At 56.4% G+C, this 21,831-nt stretch overlaps 1 protein-coding gene across 23 annotated transcripts in view; it reads right to left on the bottom strand.

The window, feature by feature from the left end:
• The window catches only part of DYSF (dysferlin), a 225,932-nt gene that overhangs the window by 70,686 nt on the left and 133,415 nt on the right, over positions 1-21,831 (bottom strand). For 16 of the 23 annotated variants that reach the window (XM_018055066.1, XM_018055074.1, XM_018055070.1 and 13 more), the window contains 4 exons: positions 14,191-14,372; positions 10,691-10,831; positions 9,847-9,876; positions 8,167-8,196 (listed from right to left, as the gene is read on the bottom strand). In XM_018055066.1, coding sequence (XP_017910555.1) covers positions 8,167-8,196; positions 9,847-9,876; positions 10,691-10,831; positions 14,191-14,372 — 383 coding nt within the window. Of the gene's footprint in view, positions 1-1,802; positions 1,845-8,166; positions 8,197-9,846; positions 9,877-10,690; positions 10,832-14,190; positions 14,373-21,831 lie in introns of all 23 variants that reach the window. The other 7 variants (XM_018055062.1, XM_018055052.1, XM_018055057.1 and 4 more) reach the window with 1 other exon arrangement.

Here is a 21,831-nt window from a genome sequence, read left to right on the forward strand (position 1 = left end):
CTCTGGGTGTGAACGAATCTCAACTCCACCACTTACTGAGTTAAATAAGTTATTTCACTCCTCTATGGCTCAAGGGTTTTCATCTACAAAATGGTTATTAAAAATTATCAACCTCTAAAGCTTAATGTGAGGCTTGAAGAAGTTGATAACATTTAAAAGAGTTCCTGGTTCATGTAAACTCTCAATAGGAGTCCACAAGGCAACTTTGTGACAATTAGAAAAAGATGTCCCTTTCTTAAAGCTCTTTACTTCCATGTCAGAAAATCATCCTAGTTTACTACTTTATTGGAACAAGACACTTTACTGCCACCTGCTGGAAGCTACTATAATAAATACCGATGTCCGATGCCTGCCCTGGAAATCGCACTCCCGTCGACCCAGTGTGCTCACGCAGTGCACAACCTGACCACCCGTCTACGAAGGCCCTGACACCCAGGAGACATCAGCTATGAATCCAAGGGCTGTGCTGTGGGCTCTACAGAGCTTGCCTCACATAACTGCAGTAAGAAGCAATGGAGTCACTGGGTTCGTTCTCCAAGCTGACTCGCTCTGGGCTCCTTCTCAAAGGACGTGCATCCATCTGCAGATGCCCTGACGTCGACAGTGGGACAGCTGGAGTGCTGAAACACACCCGCTTCCTCCCACCTCGTCCCTTCACAGCCAACCCCAGCTGTCACTCCTGCCCACGGCACACTGACCTGCAGTGGTGCTGATTTCGAAAATCAAACCAGACCTTGGTCCTAGTCCTAACCTTACAGCTTCTGAGCTGTCTGACCTTGGGCAAATTATTCAAACTCTGCGGTCCAGTACGCTCATGTGAAGATCCAGGATGACACCCTTACAAAATTGCTCTGAGAATTTAACAAGAGAACAAATGTGAAGTGTTTCTGGCACATGGGAGATGCTTAATAAAGAGCAGGGACTGTAGCGACCAGTGTGCTGTTGGTAGTGCCGCTGTTTTCATCACTAGAGTTGCTGTTGATCAACCCCACTGACTGAGCAGAGCTGAGCCATCAGAGGCACCTCTCAGATCAGCACCAGCTTCATGGCTATCACAGTGTCACCAAAGCACAACATGAAGAAATTCATCATTTTCCTCCAGACCCACAAGGCAGGTGACAAGATGCAGGACGCACCCGCCTTCTCAGACTGAAACAGATGCCATCATGAGGAAGAGTGATGAACAGGGCGGCCCTGGGCACACCCAGGGCTGCTGTGCACGCCACAGTCCACATGACTGTGCCCCGGAGGCTGGGGGCAGAGCCCGCAGTGGCCTGGCCACTATGGACATGCCTGGCTTGGTGTCCACCCTTGACACTGCAAGGCCACCTGCTGTGACAACTGCGTAGCAGGGGTCACCTCACTTTCAAAAAGGTTATGCCTGGAAGCCTGCTCGTGGCCTGCTCGAGGCTGATGCCCAGCCAACCGTGGGCCCAAGGCCAAAAGACCATGATAAAATGGACAAGTAGAAGAGGTCAGGAAGGGAGCAGCCCCAGGCTCCTGGGTGGGGAGGCAGAAAGACCAAACCTTCCTCACACGGTTGCAATGTTCTCCTGAAATCACCGGGAAAACTCAGGAATACATTTCCCCCCAGAACACTTCTCTCCAGGCCCCCAAACTCTGGGCAGCGTCCCTTTGGTTGCTTGTCCCTCACTTCCATGCCCCACCGTCCCGCTGGGCTCCCCCGAGCTCCCCGTGAGGACACTTGTGTCTCCGTGCAGTGCCCCAGGCTCCCCACTGCAGGAACCTGGTCGCAGAGGAGGACAGGGAACAAGAACCTGGAGAAGACTGGGCTCCAGTACCGTTGGCAGGAGGCCCTGGAGGAAGAAGGCAGGTGCACACAGCTGCAGAGGCCAGGCCCGGCCGGCGGGAGGAGAGACAAGCAGAAACAGCGGTTAGGGGTGTGTCCGCGGGGCAGCTTACCAGGCACAGGCGCCCCATTCTCATCCCAAGGCCACCTCCATCTGCCATGCCACCCTCAGGAGCCCCGGGACATCCTCGGTCCTGCCCTTTGCTGCCACTCCCCAGAATCCCCGCCTCTGTGGGGCTCCCTCCTCCTGCCAGGTGTCAGGTGGCCCTCTGCCCCTCCCCGCTAAGCACACTTATTGTCACGGTGCATCTGTGCCTCCCCACACTCTGCTCCCCAAGCCGGTCCCATCCAGCCCTCCCCAGCTCTCCACGCTATCCGCTGCCTGTTTCCCTTCCTCGTTTACAGATGGTCTCGAGATGGCCTCTCAGGTCGGTCCACGCCTTCTCTCTGTGGCTACTCTTCCCTCGCTTCCCGAAAAGGGCTGCATCCATCCCCCACCCCTGCCTCACCTCCAGGCCACCCTTGGCCCCATACACTCGCTCTGCCCTCTGCACCCCTCCCTGGAAATCTCTCTCCAAAATTAACAACAACTTGCCGGTAGCGCAAGCGCAGCTCACAGGCTCCTAGCTCTCTCCCTCCCTCGGCAGCGTCTGGCCAGGTGACCTCAGCCTCCTTCCTAACACGGTCCCTTTGGTTCCTCACCGCTGGCCTCTCTGCCCTCTCTCCCCGCTGTGGGCTGTGTCTCCAGGCAGCCTCCTCCTGCTCCTCGGCCCAGCCCTCTCCTAGGCTTTCTTCTCCCACACGTCTCTCCTAAGCCCCAGACTCACATATCCAACCTTACTGCTATTTCATCCATGTGTCCTTCCAGCTTCTCACACTGAACTTGTCCCAAACTGGATTCTCTAAGTTCCCCCTCAAACCTACTCTCTTCAAATGTCATCTCAGAAACCAGCCCCACCATCCACCTGGACAGCCAAGCCGTGAAGCCCCGTGCCACCCGTGACTCTCCTTCCCCTCTGTTGGTCCCCAAGCCTCAGACACCTGTCTCCTACAGCTCTCCCATGCCCACGCACCCGTCTTCTTTCCTGGGTTTGGCTCACCACCCTCTTTTGCCTCCTCCTAAGTGACATCTGGGGCTTCCCTGATGGCTCAGCAGTACAGAATCCCCCTGCAATGCAGGAGACACAGGTTCAATCCCTGGGTTGGGAAGATCCTCTGGAGATGCAAGTGGCAAGCCACTCCAGGACTCTTGCCTGGGAGATCCCACGGACAGAGGGGCTGGGCAGGCTATAGTCCATGGGGTCGCAAATGAGTCAGACCAACTCAGCAACTAAACAACAACAACACAACAAGTGATATCTGGCGTCTGGCATCTTCTGGCATCTGGCATCTGGCATCTCCTTCCAACAATGAGTGAGAACTGTACTCTGCAGCCAGGAGGCAATTTCTAAGAATGTCACTCTGTTTAAAACCCTTCAAAGTTTCCCCACCCACTCAGGATGAAGCCCAAACTCCTTGACGCGGCCTCCAAGACCCCTCATCTTCTAGTTCTGCTGACCTCTCTGGTCTCACGCCTCACCACTAACTTTCCACTGCAGGACCCCAAGCAGTGACCAGCCACCTCCCCAGAAACACTCAACACCCATCCCTCTGAATGCCAGCAGGCTGCAGGAGGCACCAGATTCTCTGTGAGGTTGGAGCTCACTGGTCCTCCTATTCAAAGGACTCTTTACCCACTTCATCTGGCTACCTCCGATCCAGACTCTGGGTCCATTTAAGTCTTCCCTGGAGCCCCAAGTTTAAGTTAAGCACCCCACAGTTTCCAGAGCAACTTGTCCCATTGAAAGACACATCACCCTTGTCATTTCTATGTGTTCATTTGTCTGTGTCCCATGTTAAACCAATGGGCTTCCCAGGTGGCTCCGTGGTTAAGAGTCTGTCTGCAGCGCAGGAGATGCAGGAGACGTGGGTTTGATCCCTGGGTCGGGAAGACCCCCTGGAGAAGGAAATGGCAACCCACTCCAGTATTCTTTCCTGGGAAATCCCATGGACAGAGGAGCCTGACGGGCTACAATCCATGGGGTAGCAAGAGTCGGACACGACTTAATGACTAAACTACCCCAACTGACTTGCTAAACTAGCAATTCTGCACGCAGGGACCACAGCTGAATCCCTTGTCCAATAAACAGAGGCTTAGGATCAGATGATTGAAGGGAGAGAGGGATGGCAGAGGGTGAATGGTGGGGGGCTGGGAGGAGAAAGAACTTACTCCAATACACTCTCCATCCTTCCCAACACTCTTGTCTGCAACAGCCTTGCATCCTCACCAGCCTCCTTCCCCTGGGCGGGCTCAGGGCTCTCTCTGTTTGCATGGGCTTCTTTTGCCATCTTCCAGAATCAACCACATCTTTTAGGGCCTAGTTCAAAGTCTACATCCTCCAGAAAATCTCCCCAACCACTCCAGAAACTCCTTACTACCCTCTCTCTGACTTCTTTTCCCTCTAAACGACCCTGGGCTCCAGTTTCCCAAGGTTCTGACTGGTCTCCAACATCTCACACTTGAGAGTCCTATAGTACCAGCCAAACGGCCACTCCTGTGCCCAAGTTTCTCCATCCAGTCGAGCCCATCTGAGAGGCACAACACCTCCTTCCTGGGCAGCGATTCTCAGTGGGATGGGCTGCTGCAACCCCTGTCAGCAGAGCCAGCCAGGGAGGGGGTGGATGCAGGCTGAGAGCGCCACAGGGGTGTCCTGATTCACTGTCCTAAGGGTGACCGGGGACTTTGAGGACCACAGACCTCAGGGGCAGCCACACAACAGGAGGCTCCCCACCCTGCCTGAATGGAGAGCAGACCCAGGGCTGCTGCACGGATGGGGCTCTACAGGTGAGCAGAGTGCTCACCGAGATAGTGCAGGCCAAGAGGACAAGGTCTCAAGGACAGATGAGGCTCTGTCTCCCACTTGAGCAGAATCCACCCTCTACCCACTTTCATCTATCCACCCTATTGGCCAGTTCAGTGCAGGGAATCAAGGCCATGGGCCATGAGGGTTGCTTCGTCTCCCAGTCCTAGAGGCCACCATACTAGACAGCCTTGTGTTCATCCCCAGTGGAGGGGCAAGTGCAGGCAGCCCCTCCAGCCACCAAGGGCAGTGCCGCGACCAGTAGCCCATAGATACCCACTCCACCCTGCGGGGCACAGTCAGGGGACCCTCTGAACGCTCAGACCCTGGCTCCTTGGGGAGCTCCAGCCAGGCGGGCTGGGAGGGCTCCACTGTCTGCCTGCCCCACCCAGCTCGTTAGGAACAACATGCTGCTCTAATTACACTTCCCAGGAAAAACAGTGTTTTAAATTAAAGCCTTGGGGGAGGGATAGGGGGCTGGGGCGGGGGGGGGGGGGGGGGCGGGGGGAACCACTGGGCTTATTTTCCTGATTGCAAAACACCAAATTTTTCCTTCTGGAGGATTTGGGGGTGCAGGAGGGTACATCTCCTGGATATCTCAGACTAAAAGCCATAGCCTGTTGCCTGGATTAGGAGGGGGATGGAGTGACATCTGGTTGGCCCCCAAATCACAGCAAAAAATCCATGAGTCTGCTCTGCCTTCTTCCAGGACATCCATCCACGGGGCAAGACAGGAGTAGCAGAACCAAGGGCAGTATTCCGAACCACGCCCCCTGAGGTACTCAGGACCACAAGCCCCGATCCCACCTCAAGGGTCCCCAGAAAGGGCCTTCCTCTGCACTGGCTCGGGGCCCTCAGTTATTAAGGAATCTGCCATCACCTCTTCTGCAGTGTGTGTGTGTGTGCGCACGCGTGCATGCACGTACACATGCTCTCCTGAGCGTATACATTTGCACACACTTACACGCGCCTGTGTGCTCTCCAGTTTTCAGGAAATCTAAAATTGCAGTTTCTTTGAACTCATTCCCCTTGGCAGCGCAGACTGCCTTTGTTCTCCAGACAAAAAGGAAAAGAAACGAGACAGAGGGCTCAGAAGAGGCGGGAGAAGGAGGGAGAGAGCAGGTCCGGGCCAATGAGCAAACAGAGAAAGAGGGAAACGCAGAAGCAGAGCTGGGCAAGGGGAAGAGCGAGGATTCAGAAGAGGAGCCAACAGCAAGGGACAGACAGGAAGGCTGGGGGCTGCACGGGGAGCAGCTGTCCCCCCCTCCCCGAGAACCTGGGTCTCCCCCACAGCAAAACCTCAAGGATGCAATGCAACAGTCTCCTTTCCCCACCAAGAGCACTCAGAGAGGGGCCCTCCAGGTGGGCAAAATGCCTGGCATAGGGGAAATCTCGTTGCCCACCACCCATGCCCCTAGCCCAAGGCACTGGACCCCCAAAGGGAGCACAGAGTCATCTCTTCCAGGAAGCCATCCCCACTGGCCTCCAGCTGTAGGAGTCCTCAGCCCGGGGAGTGGCCTCTCACCTCATTCCCGCCTCCCACCCACGCCTGCTGTCCCAAAGGCCATCCCCACTGGAGCGGCTGTCCTTAAACCACCCTCCAGAGTCACTGTTTCTCTCCATTTCCCTCTCTGGCCTAGGCCCCCCTCACATCAGTCTCAAAAGCCTCCTAGCTGGTCTCTCCTAACCCCTCGCTCCCCAACCCACACCTCTCTGAGGCCAGACAGCTTCCTAACACCCATCTCTGCTCCCAGATTTTCGAGGGCCCCCATGGCCAGTGGCCTAGAATCTAAGCTCCCGGCAGGGCTTTCGCAGGTCACGGCTGGAGCACTCTTCACAGGGATCAAGCTGGGAGCCTGGAGGGGGCTGAATGAGGGATACCAAGCAGGAGCCTGGCTGCAGCAAGGAAGACAGAAAAATCTTGCTAAGGCGTCAGGCTTCCTGCAGGACCAGAGGCAGCAGGAAGACTAACCTGCCTCCACCCGGTCCCCAGGGATTCTTAAAACCAGAAAGGACTCAGGACCTCGGCCTGAACCTTAGCCTTCAAATGCAGAGGGACAGGGTGATCTGCGGGCCACCTCTGGGGATGAAGGGGTCATGGATCACCTTCTGGGATGGTTCCCTAGACCAGCTAATACACCATCCACCCTCCTGGGCCTAGGACCCTTGGGAGGTGCTAGCCCAGCACTGTGCCCAGCAAACCCTCAGGACTTGCTCTCCTCTGGTGCTGCTAACCCATACCCGCCTCGGCCTGTGGCCGGCCGGCCCTGCAGTAAGACACTTGGCCCTTGTCGGGCTCTGGCCCCAAAGCTGCAGATTTTGATTTGCTTCCTGACAAGACCACAGCCAGATCCTGCTCTCGGAATCTGAGCCTCCACTGTTATATATTACAAATCCAGTTATTAAGGATTTTAACTTTTTTTAATAACTCATCCCTGGGCTGGGTCTTCTTCAGAGCAGGCTGTGGGTTTTGGCCACAGAACGCTCTCAATCAAGAGAGAGGGCTCCGTGCTGCTTCCCCGGACAGGACTCCGGTCCCCTTTCCAAATCGGCAGTCTTTCGCAACTCCAGCCAGAAGTAGGAGGCTGCCTGTCAGGCGCAATTACAGCCAGCTCACTTGGCGGACCCCACCTCGGTCTGGGAGCTGAAGGAAGTGAGGTAAGGGGCGCCAGGCCTGCGAATCCCACATCCTGACCCTGCGCTTCAAGTCCAAATTGCACTGAAAATGTCAAATGGTGTCCGCTCCCAGCCTGGGGATTCCCTGTTGGCAGGAAGTGGCTGCCCTTTTCCCAGCCCCCATCTGACCAGGGCTCTCCTTCCTGTCTCTCTGCCCAGGCCTCTGCCCCAGCTCAGTCAGGAGCACCCACTCACACGCTCAAGGGAGGCCATGAAGAAAGCTGCTCCTCATCCGCCATAGCAAAGGATACAGCCTTGCTTCTTTTGGATGCAAACTCCAGGCTTCTCCCAGAACCTAGGAATCCCCAACCCATGCTATACCCTAAACCGGCCAGTCCCCAAGCTGGCACTTGCTCTGTTGGGTCAAAGGCATGTTCCCCACCTTTTTCCTAAGCACTGCAACAATATCTAATGCATAATGCCACCTCCGCCAGCAAGGCTTCTTTGACTATTCTGTCCCCTTATGAACATGTTCATTCTTGAAAACACTCCACCTGGTACTCAGCCAGATGAGGCTCCGTACTGCTGTCCCTGGGGTCTGGGTAAATGTGACTTCCAACATAGCAGCAATCCACTTAAGGCCAGAATCACATCAGGACATAGCCCAGGCAACCTTGGATCCATGCAAAGAGCGGGAAATGAAATCCACACAGGGGACCATGTGACAGCCACACACTGGAGCGCCAGGAACCAGGAAGGCTCCCGGGCATGGCCTTCCTCTTCCCTCTGTCTCTGCCCGCCCACCCAGCCACAGGCCCCAGCTATGAGGGTCCAGCTCACCTCTTCCAGGATCCCTGTTGTGTCCTGTACCTGGACCCCACCATGGGGCAGTCCACATCCAGGAGACGGTGGAGGGAGGAGAGCCAGAGGAAAGAAGTTCACCATTAGTGACAAGGAGCACTAGGCTGGGGCAGAGCCCAGCATGCCAGATATGCCCCTAAAGGAGCCAACAGAAAACGCTTCCCATCTAGGGTGAGGGGGGTGTGCTGCCCAGACACACTCTCTGTCTGGTCCCTGCAATGAAGAAAGAAGGTACAGCAGACGCTGATGCAGAGAAACTGCTAGGAGAGGCCAAACGTGACCCTAGAGCCCAGGCATCTCTAAAAGTGACAGAAGAAAGGAGACTGACTGACTGACAGGTGGTGGGGGGTCCCAGGCCCTGTGCGTCAGTCCTAGGCTGCAGTCAGGGCTGATCCCTGGAGCTGCTGCTGGAGCCATGGACTTGGAGAACCGAGGAGCAGCTTGATGCGCAGGGCTGGTGGACCTGAGAGCTGGCGCTTGGACTGGACAGGGAGCGGGAGAGGGAGTGAGATGAAAGGGATGGGAGGAGGTCTTATACAGAACTACCTGCAAATGTGTCTGGGCTCCCTGCCGCTCTGGGCCTCCCTGGTGGCTCAGACAGTAAAGAATCTGCGTGGAATGCAGGAGACCCAGCTTCGATCCCTGGGTCGAGAAGATGCCCTGGGAAAGGGAATGGCTACCCACACTCCAGTATTCTTGGCTGGAGAATCCCATGGACAGAGGAGCCTGGCAGGAGTCCACGGACTCGCAAAGAGTCGGACACGACTGAGCGACTAAACGTTTTCACTTCCCTGCCTCATAAGCAGGGAGGCATCTGGACAGAGCCCAACTGCCTAGGCTCTCAAAGCTGCCGCTGGGCAACCCTCGGCCAAGTATACGATTCCCAAATCAAGTCAGCCCGGGTACCAGAAAAAGGTGTACATTTTTCATGACCCTCAGGAAAAGGAAAGGGAGGAGGGTGATGGGAACCAAGTCCCCATCACTAGCAGAGGAAAGAAAACTGGATCTCAGTGGGAACACTGAGCTGGGAACTATAGTCAGTTGATCAGACTTTCTGACAGGTGAGTGATTCTGAAAGGGAAGCCCCTGGAGGGCTCGAAAATACCCAAGGTGCTGCGCTGCCTCTCAGAGTTGGCTTCAGTAGGTCCAAAGTGGGACCCCAGTTTGGCATTTCTAACAATACCTACCTTGGTGATGCTATGCTAAGAACTACTGGCCTGAGTCAACAGTTCTCAGCTCTGGCTGCACAGTTCCATCTCCAGGGCAGCTTTGAATGATACCAGTGCCTGAGCCACAGCCCCAAAAGATTGTACTGCGTTTGGTCTGTGCTGGCACTGAGCACTGGTGAGTATTAAATCTATCCAAGGGATTCCAACACGCAGCCCAGCGGACAGCCACTGGGCTGGATGACCGATGTGGTCCCTTCCATCTGAGTCTTCTGTGATCCTTGGACTTCTCAGGGAAAAAAGGCAGGGAAGCCTGAGCTAGGCAGGGACCCCAGCCCCCACCCACCCTGCCCCTAAGACCTCACCCACACCTTCCTCGGCTTGAAGGCAGGATGGTGGTGACATGTGCCTACTGCCCTTCCTAGCCTGGGAGGGGGCTGCAAACACGGGGAGGGGGCGAGCTTGAAGAAGCAAAGTTAAGAGTGAGCCTTACCTCAAAACCAGGAATATGGTGGATGGCCGGCTAGGGTGAAAAAAAGACCTCTGGTTAGGCGCCTGTCACCCAAGGCCCCACCAGCATCCTTTCTGCCCTAGCCAAGCAAACACATTCCCAACCACAAGTTGACACTCATGGAATATGTCTGTGATTGGACAGTCCCAGGATCTGCAGACTATTCCTGGAAAGCCTCGGGATTCCTGGGAAGCGCCTGGTAGGCAGGTGCAGGGGAAGCCAGGTTAGCAGTATGCCATGTCCCCTCCAGACACTTCCACCACAGCAGCCTCACTTCTGGCCAACTTACACTTTAGAGGTTCACATCACACCAAGAGCAAATTTGAAGACACGGCTCTAACCCAAACCCCCTATTTTATAGCAGGGAAGTGGCTGGCCAGGGTCACACGGCTAGGCCGTGGTGAGCCAGCACTAGAACAGACGGCCTGTCCTGCCCTGTCCCTGAAGTCCCCTTCCCCAGGACAGTTAGGCCCCCTAAGCAGAGGACAGAGGTCTTTCTCCCAGAAACTGTGTCAGGAAAAACGCATGCAATGACCAGAGGACTCAGACATTTGAACACAGTTCAGATTTCAACTTTCTGCCCCAGTGTAGATCACGTCTTGATTTGGGTTCAGAAAAGATGGACAAAACTGGTTCCGGCAGGAGGCCTAAGATCCAGAGGTGGCCCTTCAGCGCTCTAGGCGAAACGCAGGCCCTTGGTGAGGGAAGAAGAATGTATCCGAGGCCCCTCCCCTCCATCAGACCATCCCTTCACTGGGCCTCCCACCCTCCCCGGCCAGGCGCTCCTGACCCGGGCCTCCTGCATCCAGACGTGGACCAGCCTCACCTTCTCTCTCTGGATGAGCTCAAAAGAGGCCAGCAGCTCACCGGCGGGCTGGCTGCCCCTCGTCAGTGGGAACCAGGCCAGCCGGGGCATCCGTTCCAGGCTCGGCTGGCAGATGCAGCGTCCCATGAACTCATCTACACCCTAGACCAAGCGTGGAGAAAGGAGAGTCAGCGTCCCCCAGCCCCAGGTCTGGGGGCCTCAGAGTTGTCACCAGACCTACACCTGGCCACCTGAACTGGAAAGGGCCTCAGAAGTCAGGGCAGCCCCTGGTGCAAAATGGTAAGTTCTGCCTCCCTTAGAAGGATGTGAGGAAAACATGAGCGTGGCCCCAAGCCACTGCTGCTAGAGCTGACTCCCATCACAGAGGCCCTCTGTTTGTCCAGCTAGCATTCACCTTGCTTCAATTTAACCAAGCTCTAAGCCCATTAGAGTCAAAAGTGATAGCCACCTAGCATTTCCTGAATGTCCTCAGCAATACAAGTGCTTGACATTTCCCAGGACTTTTGTCTCTCCTATTCATTTCACCTTCAGACCCCCTCTCCTCCAGTTTCCACATGAGGAGACTGTGATCATACTCATCAAATTAAATGCATCTTGTTAAAATGAAGTTTGCATCTTTTCATTCCTTTGCTCTGTGCCTTCCATGACCCACAGTGCCTAGAGGCTGAGGTGTGAAGCCCTCCTGGCGTGGAAGGGCCGCTCGCTGGAGCCCACTCGCGCCCCTGTCTCATCCCTTCCCACACGTCTTCCACCCTAGCTGTTGCCCTCAGCTGGCCTCACCCCAGCCTTTACGCTGGCCATTCCCCTACCCTGCTGCACTCTGCTCTTCTCAGCCATCACCCACAGCCCTGCCCAAGTTCAGCCCTTTGATGTGGACCCCTGGGACCTTGCTGACCTGTGAACTCCAGCCTTACGGTTAGCTTCCCCAGGACAGGGGCCACAGACAGCACCTGGGTCTCAGCCAGATGGTGCTGCAGCCGTCACAAGCCCTGGAGGCTTGCCCAAGGGCACTCATCCAGAAAAACCCCGGCCAGGCCTGGGAGGCATCCCTACCTGTGGTCACCTCACTGCTGGGGACATTGTCCAGAGCCATCTGGAGTGGTCACCAGCTAGATGGCCCCCTCAGTGAGGGAGAATCCAGAACAGACCCTCAGAGTGGGCACCAGCCACAGCGGTGGGGAGGGTCCCGGAGGCTCCCCTGGGCTCAGTGTTGCCCTTTAGTCACTGGGTCATGGAGAGGCTGGAGGAGGGGCATCCTTGCAGAGCCTGGGCAGCCAGGACTGCAGGAGCTCAGGGCAACAGATATTTGCCAACAGGTACAGCTTCATCTGACTATGTTATCAATAAGCAGGACCCCGGGGCCCACCCACCCAGGAGAGGCCATGGTGCTCTACCACTGGGGTCCCTCGCAGGCACTGGCCTGAAGGGGAGAGAGTGACATTTGCGTGACATTGGTGGAAGTGGAGGTGAGGTGCTATGGGAAGAGCGAGACAAGTCCGGCGGCCTCCCGCCCGCCCCATGCCAGCACTTGCACCTACTTCTGTGACGTCCCCTGGCCCAGAACCCTGCAGTCCTGCCGCCTCCCACTCATTCCTGCCCCCAAGGTTCCAGGCCCTGAGCTCTTCCCCAAAAGACCCTTCCTCCAGCGGCTCAGCCCCCATGGAGCCAGCTTTTTCTTCCAAGGGCAGAGCCAGCAGGCCGGCCTCCCCAGTCCAGGCCCGCGCTGCCCGCTGTCACCTGGTGGGGGTGCCCTCACTGGCATCCCCTTCAGCCACCCTCCAGTCATCACACCATCCTACCCAGTCATGGTAACTCTTTCTGGAAAAATCTTTGAAACTCGGCCCCCTTCCCTTTCTTCCACTGCTACCCACAACCCGGGCAGGGCCGCTTGGCCAACCTCGTGTCTCTCTCTCCCAGTAGCATCCCACCCCTCCTTTATAAAATGTTTCCCTGACTCCACTACACCTCCAATCCCCTGACCTCTACTCCTTGCTCTTCCCTCCCCACCCTGGCCCTCCCTCGTACTGTGCTAATACCCCCTGCCTCATCCCAACACCTCAATCTCACATTCCCCAGAGCCTGTCACATTCCAGCCCACCACTCTCTCCCTCCTGAACTTTTCCTGTCCTATACAGGGGCCACCAGCATCCAGCAGTTAAATTTACGTTTAGTGGATTAAACTGAAAAACAAAGAAAATACGTCTTCTCAGTTGGACTAGGCACATTTCAACTGCTCAGCAGCACACGCTGCAAGTGGCCCTCATTTGGGAAGCACGCCTACAGAGCCTTCCCAGCAGCGCAGCAGGTTCTGTAGGAGAGCACCACCCCCTGCTCCATGCCCAGAAAGGACCCAGCTTGTGTCACAAGCTGGCTCTCAGGAGGAGCCCCTGCCCTGTGGCCTCTGAGCCCTTGCTGTGAGGAGGAGCCCCCGCCTGCGGCCCCCGAGCCCCGGCTCCCTGGAGGAGCCCCTGCCTGCAATCCCTGGGCCCCGGCTCTTAGGAGTAGCCCCTTCCCTGTGGCCCCTGAGCCCCGGCTCCCTGGAGGAGCCCCTGCCTGCCGCCCCTGAGCCCCGGCTCTCAGGAGGAGCCCCTGCCCTGTGTCCTCTGAGCCCCGGCTCCCTGGAGGAGCCCCCGCCTGTAGCCCCTGAGCCCCGGCTCTCAGAAGGAGGCCCTGTCTGCAGTCCCTGAGCCCCTGCTCTCAGGAGGAGTCCCTGCCCTGTGGCCCCTGAGCCCCGGCTCCCTGGAGGAGCCCCTGCCTGCAGTCCCTGAGCCCCTGCTCTCAGAAGGAGCCCCTTCCCTGGGGGCCCCTGAGCCCCGGCTCCCTGGAGGAGCCCCTGCCTGCAGTCCCTGAGCCCCTGCTCTCAGAAGGAGCCCCTGCCTGTGGTCCCTGAGCCCTGGCTCTCAGGAGGAGCCCCCGCCTGTGGCCCCTGAGCCCCGGCTCTCAGGAGGAGCCCCCGCCTGTGGCCCCTGAGCCCCGGCTCTCAGGAGGAGCCCCTGCCTGCAGCCTCTGAGCCCCGGCTCTCAGGAGGAGCCCCCACCTGTGGTCCCTGAGCCCCGGCTCTCAGGAGAAGCCCCTGCCCTGCGGCCCCTGAGCCCCGGCTCTCATCTGGACTGGGAACCCCACATGAGGGGCCACTCAGCCCAGTACAATGTGTGGAGTCAATGCAGCTCTCCAATGAGGAGGGGGAACCCAACTGGGATCTTATAAGCAAGCTAAAAACAGAGAAAACCCAGGCTCCCAACCCACAGCAAAGCACTCTGGCCAGATCTGTCCCTTTTCTCTCTCATGGGCCCAGCACACTTGCCAGCAATTCATGTGTAATTACTCTGAAATTTTCACCACTCTGCAGCCTGTGGGGTCGGGGAGAAGCCACCAGCCCCAGCCTTGGGAAGCGCCCATCTGGCGGGGCACCCATCCCTCACAGCAGCATCTCCCCCTGGGTGCTGGGCCCTGGAGAGGGTGGCCAGTGAGGGCTGGGCGAGGGAGGCGGGCAGACTCACATAGGTGTCGTGGTCATACAACTCCACCACAATGCTGGGCGGCTGCTCGGCAATGCTGCTCGGCTCGCCGAAGATCTCGATCTCGTAGAAGATGAGCGTCTGGTCCCAGGTGGGGTTCAGGGTGTTCTTAGCCACCACCGTCTTCTGGCTCTGGTGCAGGAAGGAGACGACTGCATAGGGATCTGTGTGGGCCGGGCACAGGGAAGGGAGACAGGACACAGCAGAGACCGTGAGAGTCGCCCGCTCAGGAGTCATGTGGCCACAAAGCTGAAGCAGGGCTGTGGCTGCCGCCCTGCAGCAGCAATGTCCAGGCTGGAGACATGTCCCAGGGGGGCTCTCCCCCCACCCCCGGCTTCTGTGAGCCAAGCTGGTGACAACCGCAGGGAGATGGGGCCAAGGTCCAGGAGAGCAGGCCCAGAGATCTAGAGAGCTCCCCCTCTGGGCTCCTTTCTGGACCGGTTGCTGGGGGCAAAAGTCTAGCTGGAGGAGGTGAGAGCCTGGACGGTGCATTCATTTACTCATTCATTCATCCATCCAGGGTTTCCCAGGTGGCGCTGGTGGTAAAGAATCGTCTGCTAAATGCAGGAGACATACAAGATGCAGTCAATCCCTGGGTGAGGAAGATCCCCTGGAGGAGGGCATGGCAACCCACTTCAGTATTCCTGCCTGGAGAATCCCATGAACAGAGGAGCCCGGCAGGCTACAGTTCATAGAGTCACAAAGAGTGGGCCACGACTGAAGCAACTTAGCATGCACACACACATATCTTCAAGATGGTTTGGAATCATCGACACTCATCCTGCAAGCTTTTACTGAGTGCCTTCTGCAGGCCAAGCTCGGGGCTAGGTGATAAAGACTGATAATACATCTGGGGCAATACAAAAATCTATGCAAAAAAAAAAAAAAAACCCATAAAATTGCCATTTTGATCATGCTTTGAAGAATAGCAATGAGGTACAGTCGTGTGTAAGAGAGGAATCTAGCCTTATCAATAGAGGCAGAGTAGAGCGCAGAGGGAGGTGCCGGTAGGTAGACTGGCATGCCTAGGTCTGCATTTCCGCAAGCTTCTGCTGGCTGTCACGGGAGAACAGGCTGGAAGGGGCACAAGTGGGTGCAGGGAGACCAGTTATGACCCTGCTGCCAGGGTTCAGGCAGAGGGGGTGGCAGCATAGACGGGTGGGGGAGTTAAAGAGAAACAAAGGGATTCGAGGGCTGTTGAGAGCTGGGGGGCAATGAGGAGAACCTCAAGATCCCAGCAGCTCCCTGCCACCTCCAAACTCCTTTCTAACCTGCCAGCTCCAGTCATGCTGGCCTGGGACCCACCAGGAGTCATCCCTCTGCCGGGTCCCAAGGTGTCACTAGAGAAATTTCTAGGGCAGTGGTTCTCCAACGTGAGGATGCAGAGATATCACCTGGAAGGCCAGCCCCACCCTCAGAGACTCCTTCATCAGGTCTGGGGTGGGGCCTGAGAACTGACATTCCTAACAAGTTCCCAGGTGGTGCTGATGCTGCCTTTCAGGGCTACACGTGGGAACCAAGGCAGCAAAGGGCCATGGGACTGAGTGCATACAACCTGGGACAGGAGCGAAAGGCTGGGAGGAGGGGCTCTCCCAGCTTCTCTCATCAGGGGCCAAGGTCCAGTGTGCTGCCATTCTGTAAGACTCAAAGCGCCAGATGCTGAGGCCACGTGGACAGAGAAGTCTGAGGGTGCAGGAGGATGGATGCTCCATGCCTGGCAGGGCAGAACCCAAATGCCCTGCCACATATCCTCTACACTTGGCACCTTCTCCACCCCGCAGCACCTTGCACCCCACAGGACGGCCCCAGTGTGACCTCAGATGGCCTCAACACCAGACATCTAGTGCCCGGATGTCCAGCTGGTTCTGGGGCTGAGATGGGGACGGGCAAGCCAGGATCCCTGTCTATAAAGAGACCAGGTGGCAGTCCACAGCCACAGCACAGGAGGCGGCAGACAGTGACCATCGAGGAGGTGGAAAAGTTGGCGTGAGCATGGGAGGACTCCCATCAAGGGACAGGGTACAGGATTGTGGCTATTGCCTAAGGGGCTAGTTTTAAGGGTGACAGGGGGATCTGAGTTAGGAGGCGGAGGCTATGGGCACTCACTGGCCAAACAACACTGGGTTTGGTTAATGGGAGGCAGCTACCAGGCTAAGACCAGTTTGCAACCTTCAGGCACAAAAGCACAGTGGGGTGGAGGAATTCCTACAGGAATCCTGGAGGGCTTCCTGTAGGAAATCAGCTTTGAACCTGACTCTGGCAGTAGAAGAGGGCATTGGGAGGACGCTGGCAGAAGAAGGGGCAGGAGAGACGTGTCCACCTCTCACCACCTCCACCTGGTGGAGGCCTCCCTGGCACGGGGCTCCCTTCCCATGCACCAGCCTGGCAGGGCTGCCCGAGCTATTCCCTTCCTGCCCCTGGCAGGGCCCAGCGGCGTCTGTGCGTTTAATGAAACCGTCTGGCTGTGATACCATCAGCTCCAAGCTCGGCAGAGAACCTCTCCCCGGTTCCAGTAAAGGAAAGAGGGCGCGTTCCGATAAATAAAACCATATTAGAGAGCCAGCGAAAAAGCCCCTTTTGTTCCCACCCCCTGTGCTTCCCAACGCTTTATTTTTATAAGCACGGGGCCCCAGACCGGCCGCGTTTACACAGAGATCACAATTGCACATTGTGGCGGCCGGCACGCTCTATTGGTGTTGGCAGCACCCCCCACGCTGGCCCCCGAGCAGGCGACTCCTTCCAGCAGCCCCATCAGCGCAGGCAATGAGCTCAGCACGGGGGAAGGGAGGGGGCGGCTTTCAAACAAAAATCACCCAGACCCACACGCGCGCCCCGCCCGCCCAGGGGAGGAAAAAACACACAACAAAGGCATTGTAAGGAGCGGGCCTGGAGGCCTGGGGCCTCAGACACTGGGCTACTGTGTGCCGGGCCCTGGCCTCTCCCCACACAGGGCCCAGCCCCTCGACAAAAGAGAAACAAGGGGGGCTGGGGTGTTGCTGAAGCAAGGTGGTCAGATGAAGGGAAGCCAGACAGACGCACAGACACAAGCCTCTTCCAGGAAAGCCAGGAGGAGGGAGAGGCAGGTCTCAAGAAGAGGGGGAGGGCAGGGGAGAGGCCGGCTCTTCCCAGGGCCACGCTGGTAGGTAAGGGCTAGCATCAACCTCCAGCCTCACCTGCCAAGCCGCATGGAGATCCCCCTGAGGCGGAAGCTGGATTGGAGCTCTGGAGGACCACAGGCTGTCCAGGGAGCTCCAGCCAAGAACACACAAGGGTTCTACAGGAATTCAACACCGTGGGAGGCCCCAGACAGCTGACTGCTGGACCTGCAGCCCTGTGCCCCAATCTCTGCGACATTCCTGGAGCTCCGAGGAGGACCCTTCTCCAGTCACAATACACTCCCTCCAACAGCTCAGACCACCAGGGTGAGGGACAGGACAGGAGGCGTTGTACCCCTTGTCAGAAAAAGGGACTTTGCCTCAGAAAGACTAAGTCTCCAGTGCCTGCTCACACATGCCTGGGACCAGACTCCCTGACTCCAAGTCAGTGCTCCTTCTTCCTGTCATGATCAGGGTAAAAGGCCCCTTAAGACAGGGTGGAGTAGATTGCTAGTAAGCAAGGCAATGCAAAGAAAAACTACAATACAGCAGTATTTTTTCGTATAAAATTAAGAAAAATTTGTTTAGATTTATAAAACCCAGTGTTGGCGAATAGCTGATGAAATAGGTATTCTCCTTTATTGCTGGAAGCAATTCAACAACCCTTTAGGAAAGCAATTGGGCCGTATGCCCTGAACAACATAAAACTGTTTACACCCCGTTTCCCATATTCCTGGGAATCATCCAAATTAACCAAAAAGCTAATATATGAACCAAGATGTTCACTCCAGCATTATTTGCAATCCATCACTCGTTCAATGTACAGTTATTGACTGACCAGCACGTGGTAGATAAGCACAGTGCTTTGAATATGAAGGCGCATGAGACATGCTCCAGACTCTTAAGATCATGACTGCTGCTTAGAAATGGTAACTAAACATCAATTATAACCCAAGTGATGTGCAGCTTCCTAGCAAAGTGTTCAAGGCACTAGGGGTTGCAGTAGGCTGTGGAGCCCGGTGGCCTCAAGTCAATACTTCCAAAGGAGGCCTTCCCAAGTGTCAAGAATAAGGAGGTAACGAAGACAGACCAAGGAGAAGGGGGCATCCAGGCACCCAGGACAGCATGGGCAAGCCTGTCTGCAGCAAGGAAGGGAGCTCCCTGGGCTGCAGGAATAGAGGACGAAGGAGAAGGCAGGTGGGCAGACCACAAACGGTGCCAGATTCACACTGAGCTAGCTGGATTGAATCCTGTCGATCACTGTTTCCCAAAATATGCTCTAAGCAAGGCGAGTTCTCGGGGGAACGAAGGAAGCTTGAACAAGTTGCACGGGCTCCTTTCCTGCAGCCACCCCAGAGCCTTCGGTGCCACTGTGCACGGTAAATGGCTAAGCGTGCAGTGTTTCCCAGCCTCTCTCACTCAGGAACCCTTTTTAAGTGGAGCGTTTCACAAGCCTCCAGTGCACCTTGGAAAACAGCTTCTTAAGCTCATCGGGAGAATTCCCCCAGCCAGAGCCAAACTTAACAGAAAGCTGTGCTTCAGAAGAGGGGGGTGGGCTGTGACTGGAGTCCAGACAGAGGAAGCCCACAAGCAAGGACTCCTCAGCCCCACTCAGGACAGAGTCTGGGCCTGGGGGGCCCACAGAGGTGACCTGAGCCAGGGGGCAGCTGTCGTTCAGCAGACCTCACTGTGGCCTGGCCTGGCATCAACACCCCTCAGGACCACCCAACTAGCATGTGACCTCCCAGGAACCATGAGGCCAGCAAAGAGAGCACTGGACTCTCTACTTTGTTGGCAGACACCCCACCCCCATAAATTAATAACTTGGCATTTGATCCACAAGCCTCTCATTTTCTTCATTAACCAAGCCCGGCCCCTGAGCCCACTGACCCACGACACTTGCAAGGAGGAATTTCTGGGGCCTGAATCCAAGGGCGGTGCCCTGGACTATGAGCTGCCCAGGGGTCCTCCATCGTGGTGGCAGCTCTGGAAGCAGAGCTTGTGGCTCCCTCAAACCACACGGGTGGTTCCAGGCTTGGGGAGAAAGCAGAGAAGAACTCCCTGGAGTATAACTGGGCAAAGGAAACGGTGTCCTCCCCAAGCCTCTTTGAGAAATATCCGTCCACAGTGATGAGCAACTCAGCTCTGAGCACTGGTTAGAGCCACACTGCTGCCCATGACGCATGGCATTAAGGACATGTGGTTTCTAGGTCTGGAGTCCTATCTTCTCCATTCTAAATAGATCCAGTTCATAGTCCAGATGCTCACCCAGCAGTGGCAACCCTATCCCAATGTAAGCCATTTGAAGTAAGCATCAGTTCACATTTTTTATACCTAATCCCTACCTTGGCCACACACACTCATAACCACACAAACACAGGCCACACACACCCTTCCAGGGGTCCAGAGGATATGTGCCGGCCCTCCAGGCAAACCCCACTGAGGCAAAATCCTCAGCCTCCCTGCACGGCAATATCGCCACAAGCTCCCTCCCCACCTGAGTTCAGTGTCACTCAACAAGTGTTTCCTGGGCAATTCCTGTATGTCCCCACACCTTCGGCCAAGGAGAAGGAAACAAACACAGCACCAACCTTGGGGCAGTCCCAAGGCCACACCACAAGGGACAAGCAGAGGTCACAGCCCAGAGCCACGGGAGCCCGCACCAGGAGAAAAGCCGGAGGGCTTCCCAAGGAGGGCCCTCACAGCCTCAGACACCAGCAGACCGGCTGGAAGGTGGGACCAGTGACACACTCTGCCGCACTGGACCCTCCCCCGGCCCCAGACATGCCTGATCCACACAGGAGTTTCCTCTGAGAAATGCCAGCCGGTGGCCGTGCACAGCCTCCAGCCGCCAGCCACCCCAGGGTCAGTTCCAGGGGAGAAATTGCTTTGGTTTAGGGTTTGGGAGTGAAAATAAACACTCTGGGTTTTATAGGTTCACCCGTGTTGGCTGCTGTTTTCCTTTCCAGCAGCTGCTCAATCAGGCCTTTCATTCAGAAGCAGTGGCCTCCGAGGAAGCCCTGGGCAGTGCCCTCAAAGCTCAAGGGATGTTTATTTGGGGGCGGGGGTGGAGCTAGGATGGAAAGTGTGACGTCTCCTGCGGGCGGTACCAGGCTGACCCTGCCTGCCGTCCCCAGAGGTGCAGGTCCCCCAGAGGAGCTCCCCTCCTACATGTCTGCCACAGTATGGCCCACGGAGAAGGGGTCCTCCACCTGCACCCCACTTCACTCCTCCCACACCTGCACCCCCACCTCCCACACTCTCCCCTGAAGGAAGAGGAAGCAAGACTGGGAATTAGGCCACTTCTCTTTTCCTCAGGGTAGGTGCTGAGTGTCAGAAAGCATCCTGGCCGTGGTTCCCAGGAAATTGCAGTGGCAGAGATCGGCCTCCCACCTGCCAACGCCCCTGCACTGCACTTGCACACTCTCTTAGCACCCCGAACCCAAAGCACAGAAGAGAAATTGCTCCATCCACCCCACGTCCAGCTGCACAGAGCTAGAGAAAAGGCCACTGAGAGGAGAGGAAGGTGAGGAGGTACCGCTGCCGGGGAAGAACCAGGGTCGCTCCCCAGGCTGGGGAGGAGCAAGACCTGGAAAGGGGCATGGATGGGTGGCTGTGAGCTGAGTGCCAGTCTATGAACAGAAGGCCACTCTCCCAGAGGAGCTCAGTTCACCCAACTAAGCACCAAGCGTTTGGAAGCAGAGCACATCACTTGTCAGCTATTTCAGCTCAAGCAATTTGGTTAACCTACCTGAGTCTCAGGTTCCTGGTTGGTAAAATGGGGATGTTAAATGCCTACTTCATAGAAGAGTTGTAAGGGTTATATGAAATAACACCAGTAAAGTGCCTGGGTTCAGAGTAAGCAGTCAGTGTTAGTTCTTTAGCGCTACAGGTTCAAGGTAAGTCAAGGTCTCTTCCTTGAGGAGCTCAGGGTCATGGAGGGAAGAATGTGGCAGAGATACATGGCAACTGACCTGTGCAGGGGGCAAGGGCTCTGGGAGAGGCGCTGGCAAGGTCCTAACCAAGTACTGACGGGGGAACAACCAGCTCGGCTTGGAGAAGGGTCAGAGGGCATGTGGGCTGGGTCTTGAAAGATGAGTGGGAGTTCACTGGACCAAGAATAGGGAGGGACTGTGTTCCAGGCACTGACACAATGGCCAGGAACGTGGAAGAGCTAGACAGCTTTGACAAGAGTCGGCACAGCCAGAGCCTAGGGGAGAGAGACCTAGGAAAAGATGAAACTGGCGAGGTCCACAGGGTCAGATCACAAAGGAGTTGTCCACTAGGCTAAAGAGTTCTGGATTTATGTGTTGTGAAAGTGAAAATGTTAGTCACTAAGTTGTGTCTGACTCTTTGTGACCCCATGGACTGTAGCCTACCAGGCTCCTCTGTCCATGGAATTCTCCAGGCAAATTCTTGCCTGGAGTGGGTTGCCATGCCCTCCTTCGGGGGATCTTTCTGACTTGGGGATCGCACCCAGGTCTCCCACATTGCAGGCAGATTCTTTACCATCTGAGCCACCAGGGAA

This window comes from Capra hircus, chromosome 11, assembly GCF_001704415.2.
Source record: "Capra hircus breed San Clemente chromosome 11, ASM170441v1, whole genome shotgun sequence".
In the NCBI taxonomy this organism is placed as follows: Eukaryota; Metazoa; Chordata; class Mammalia; order Artiodactyla; family Bovidae; genus Capra; species Capra hircus.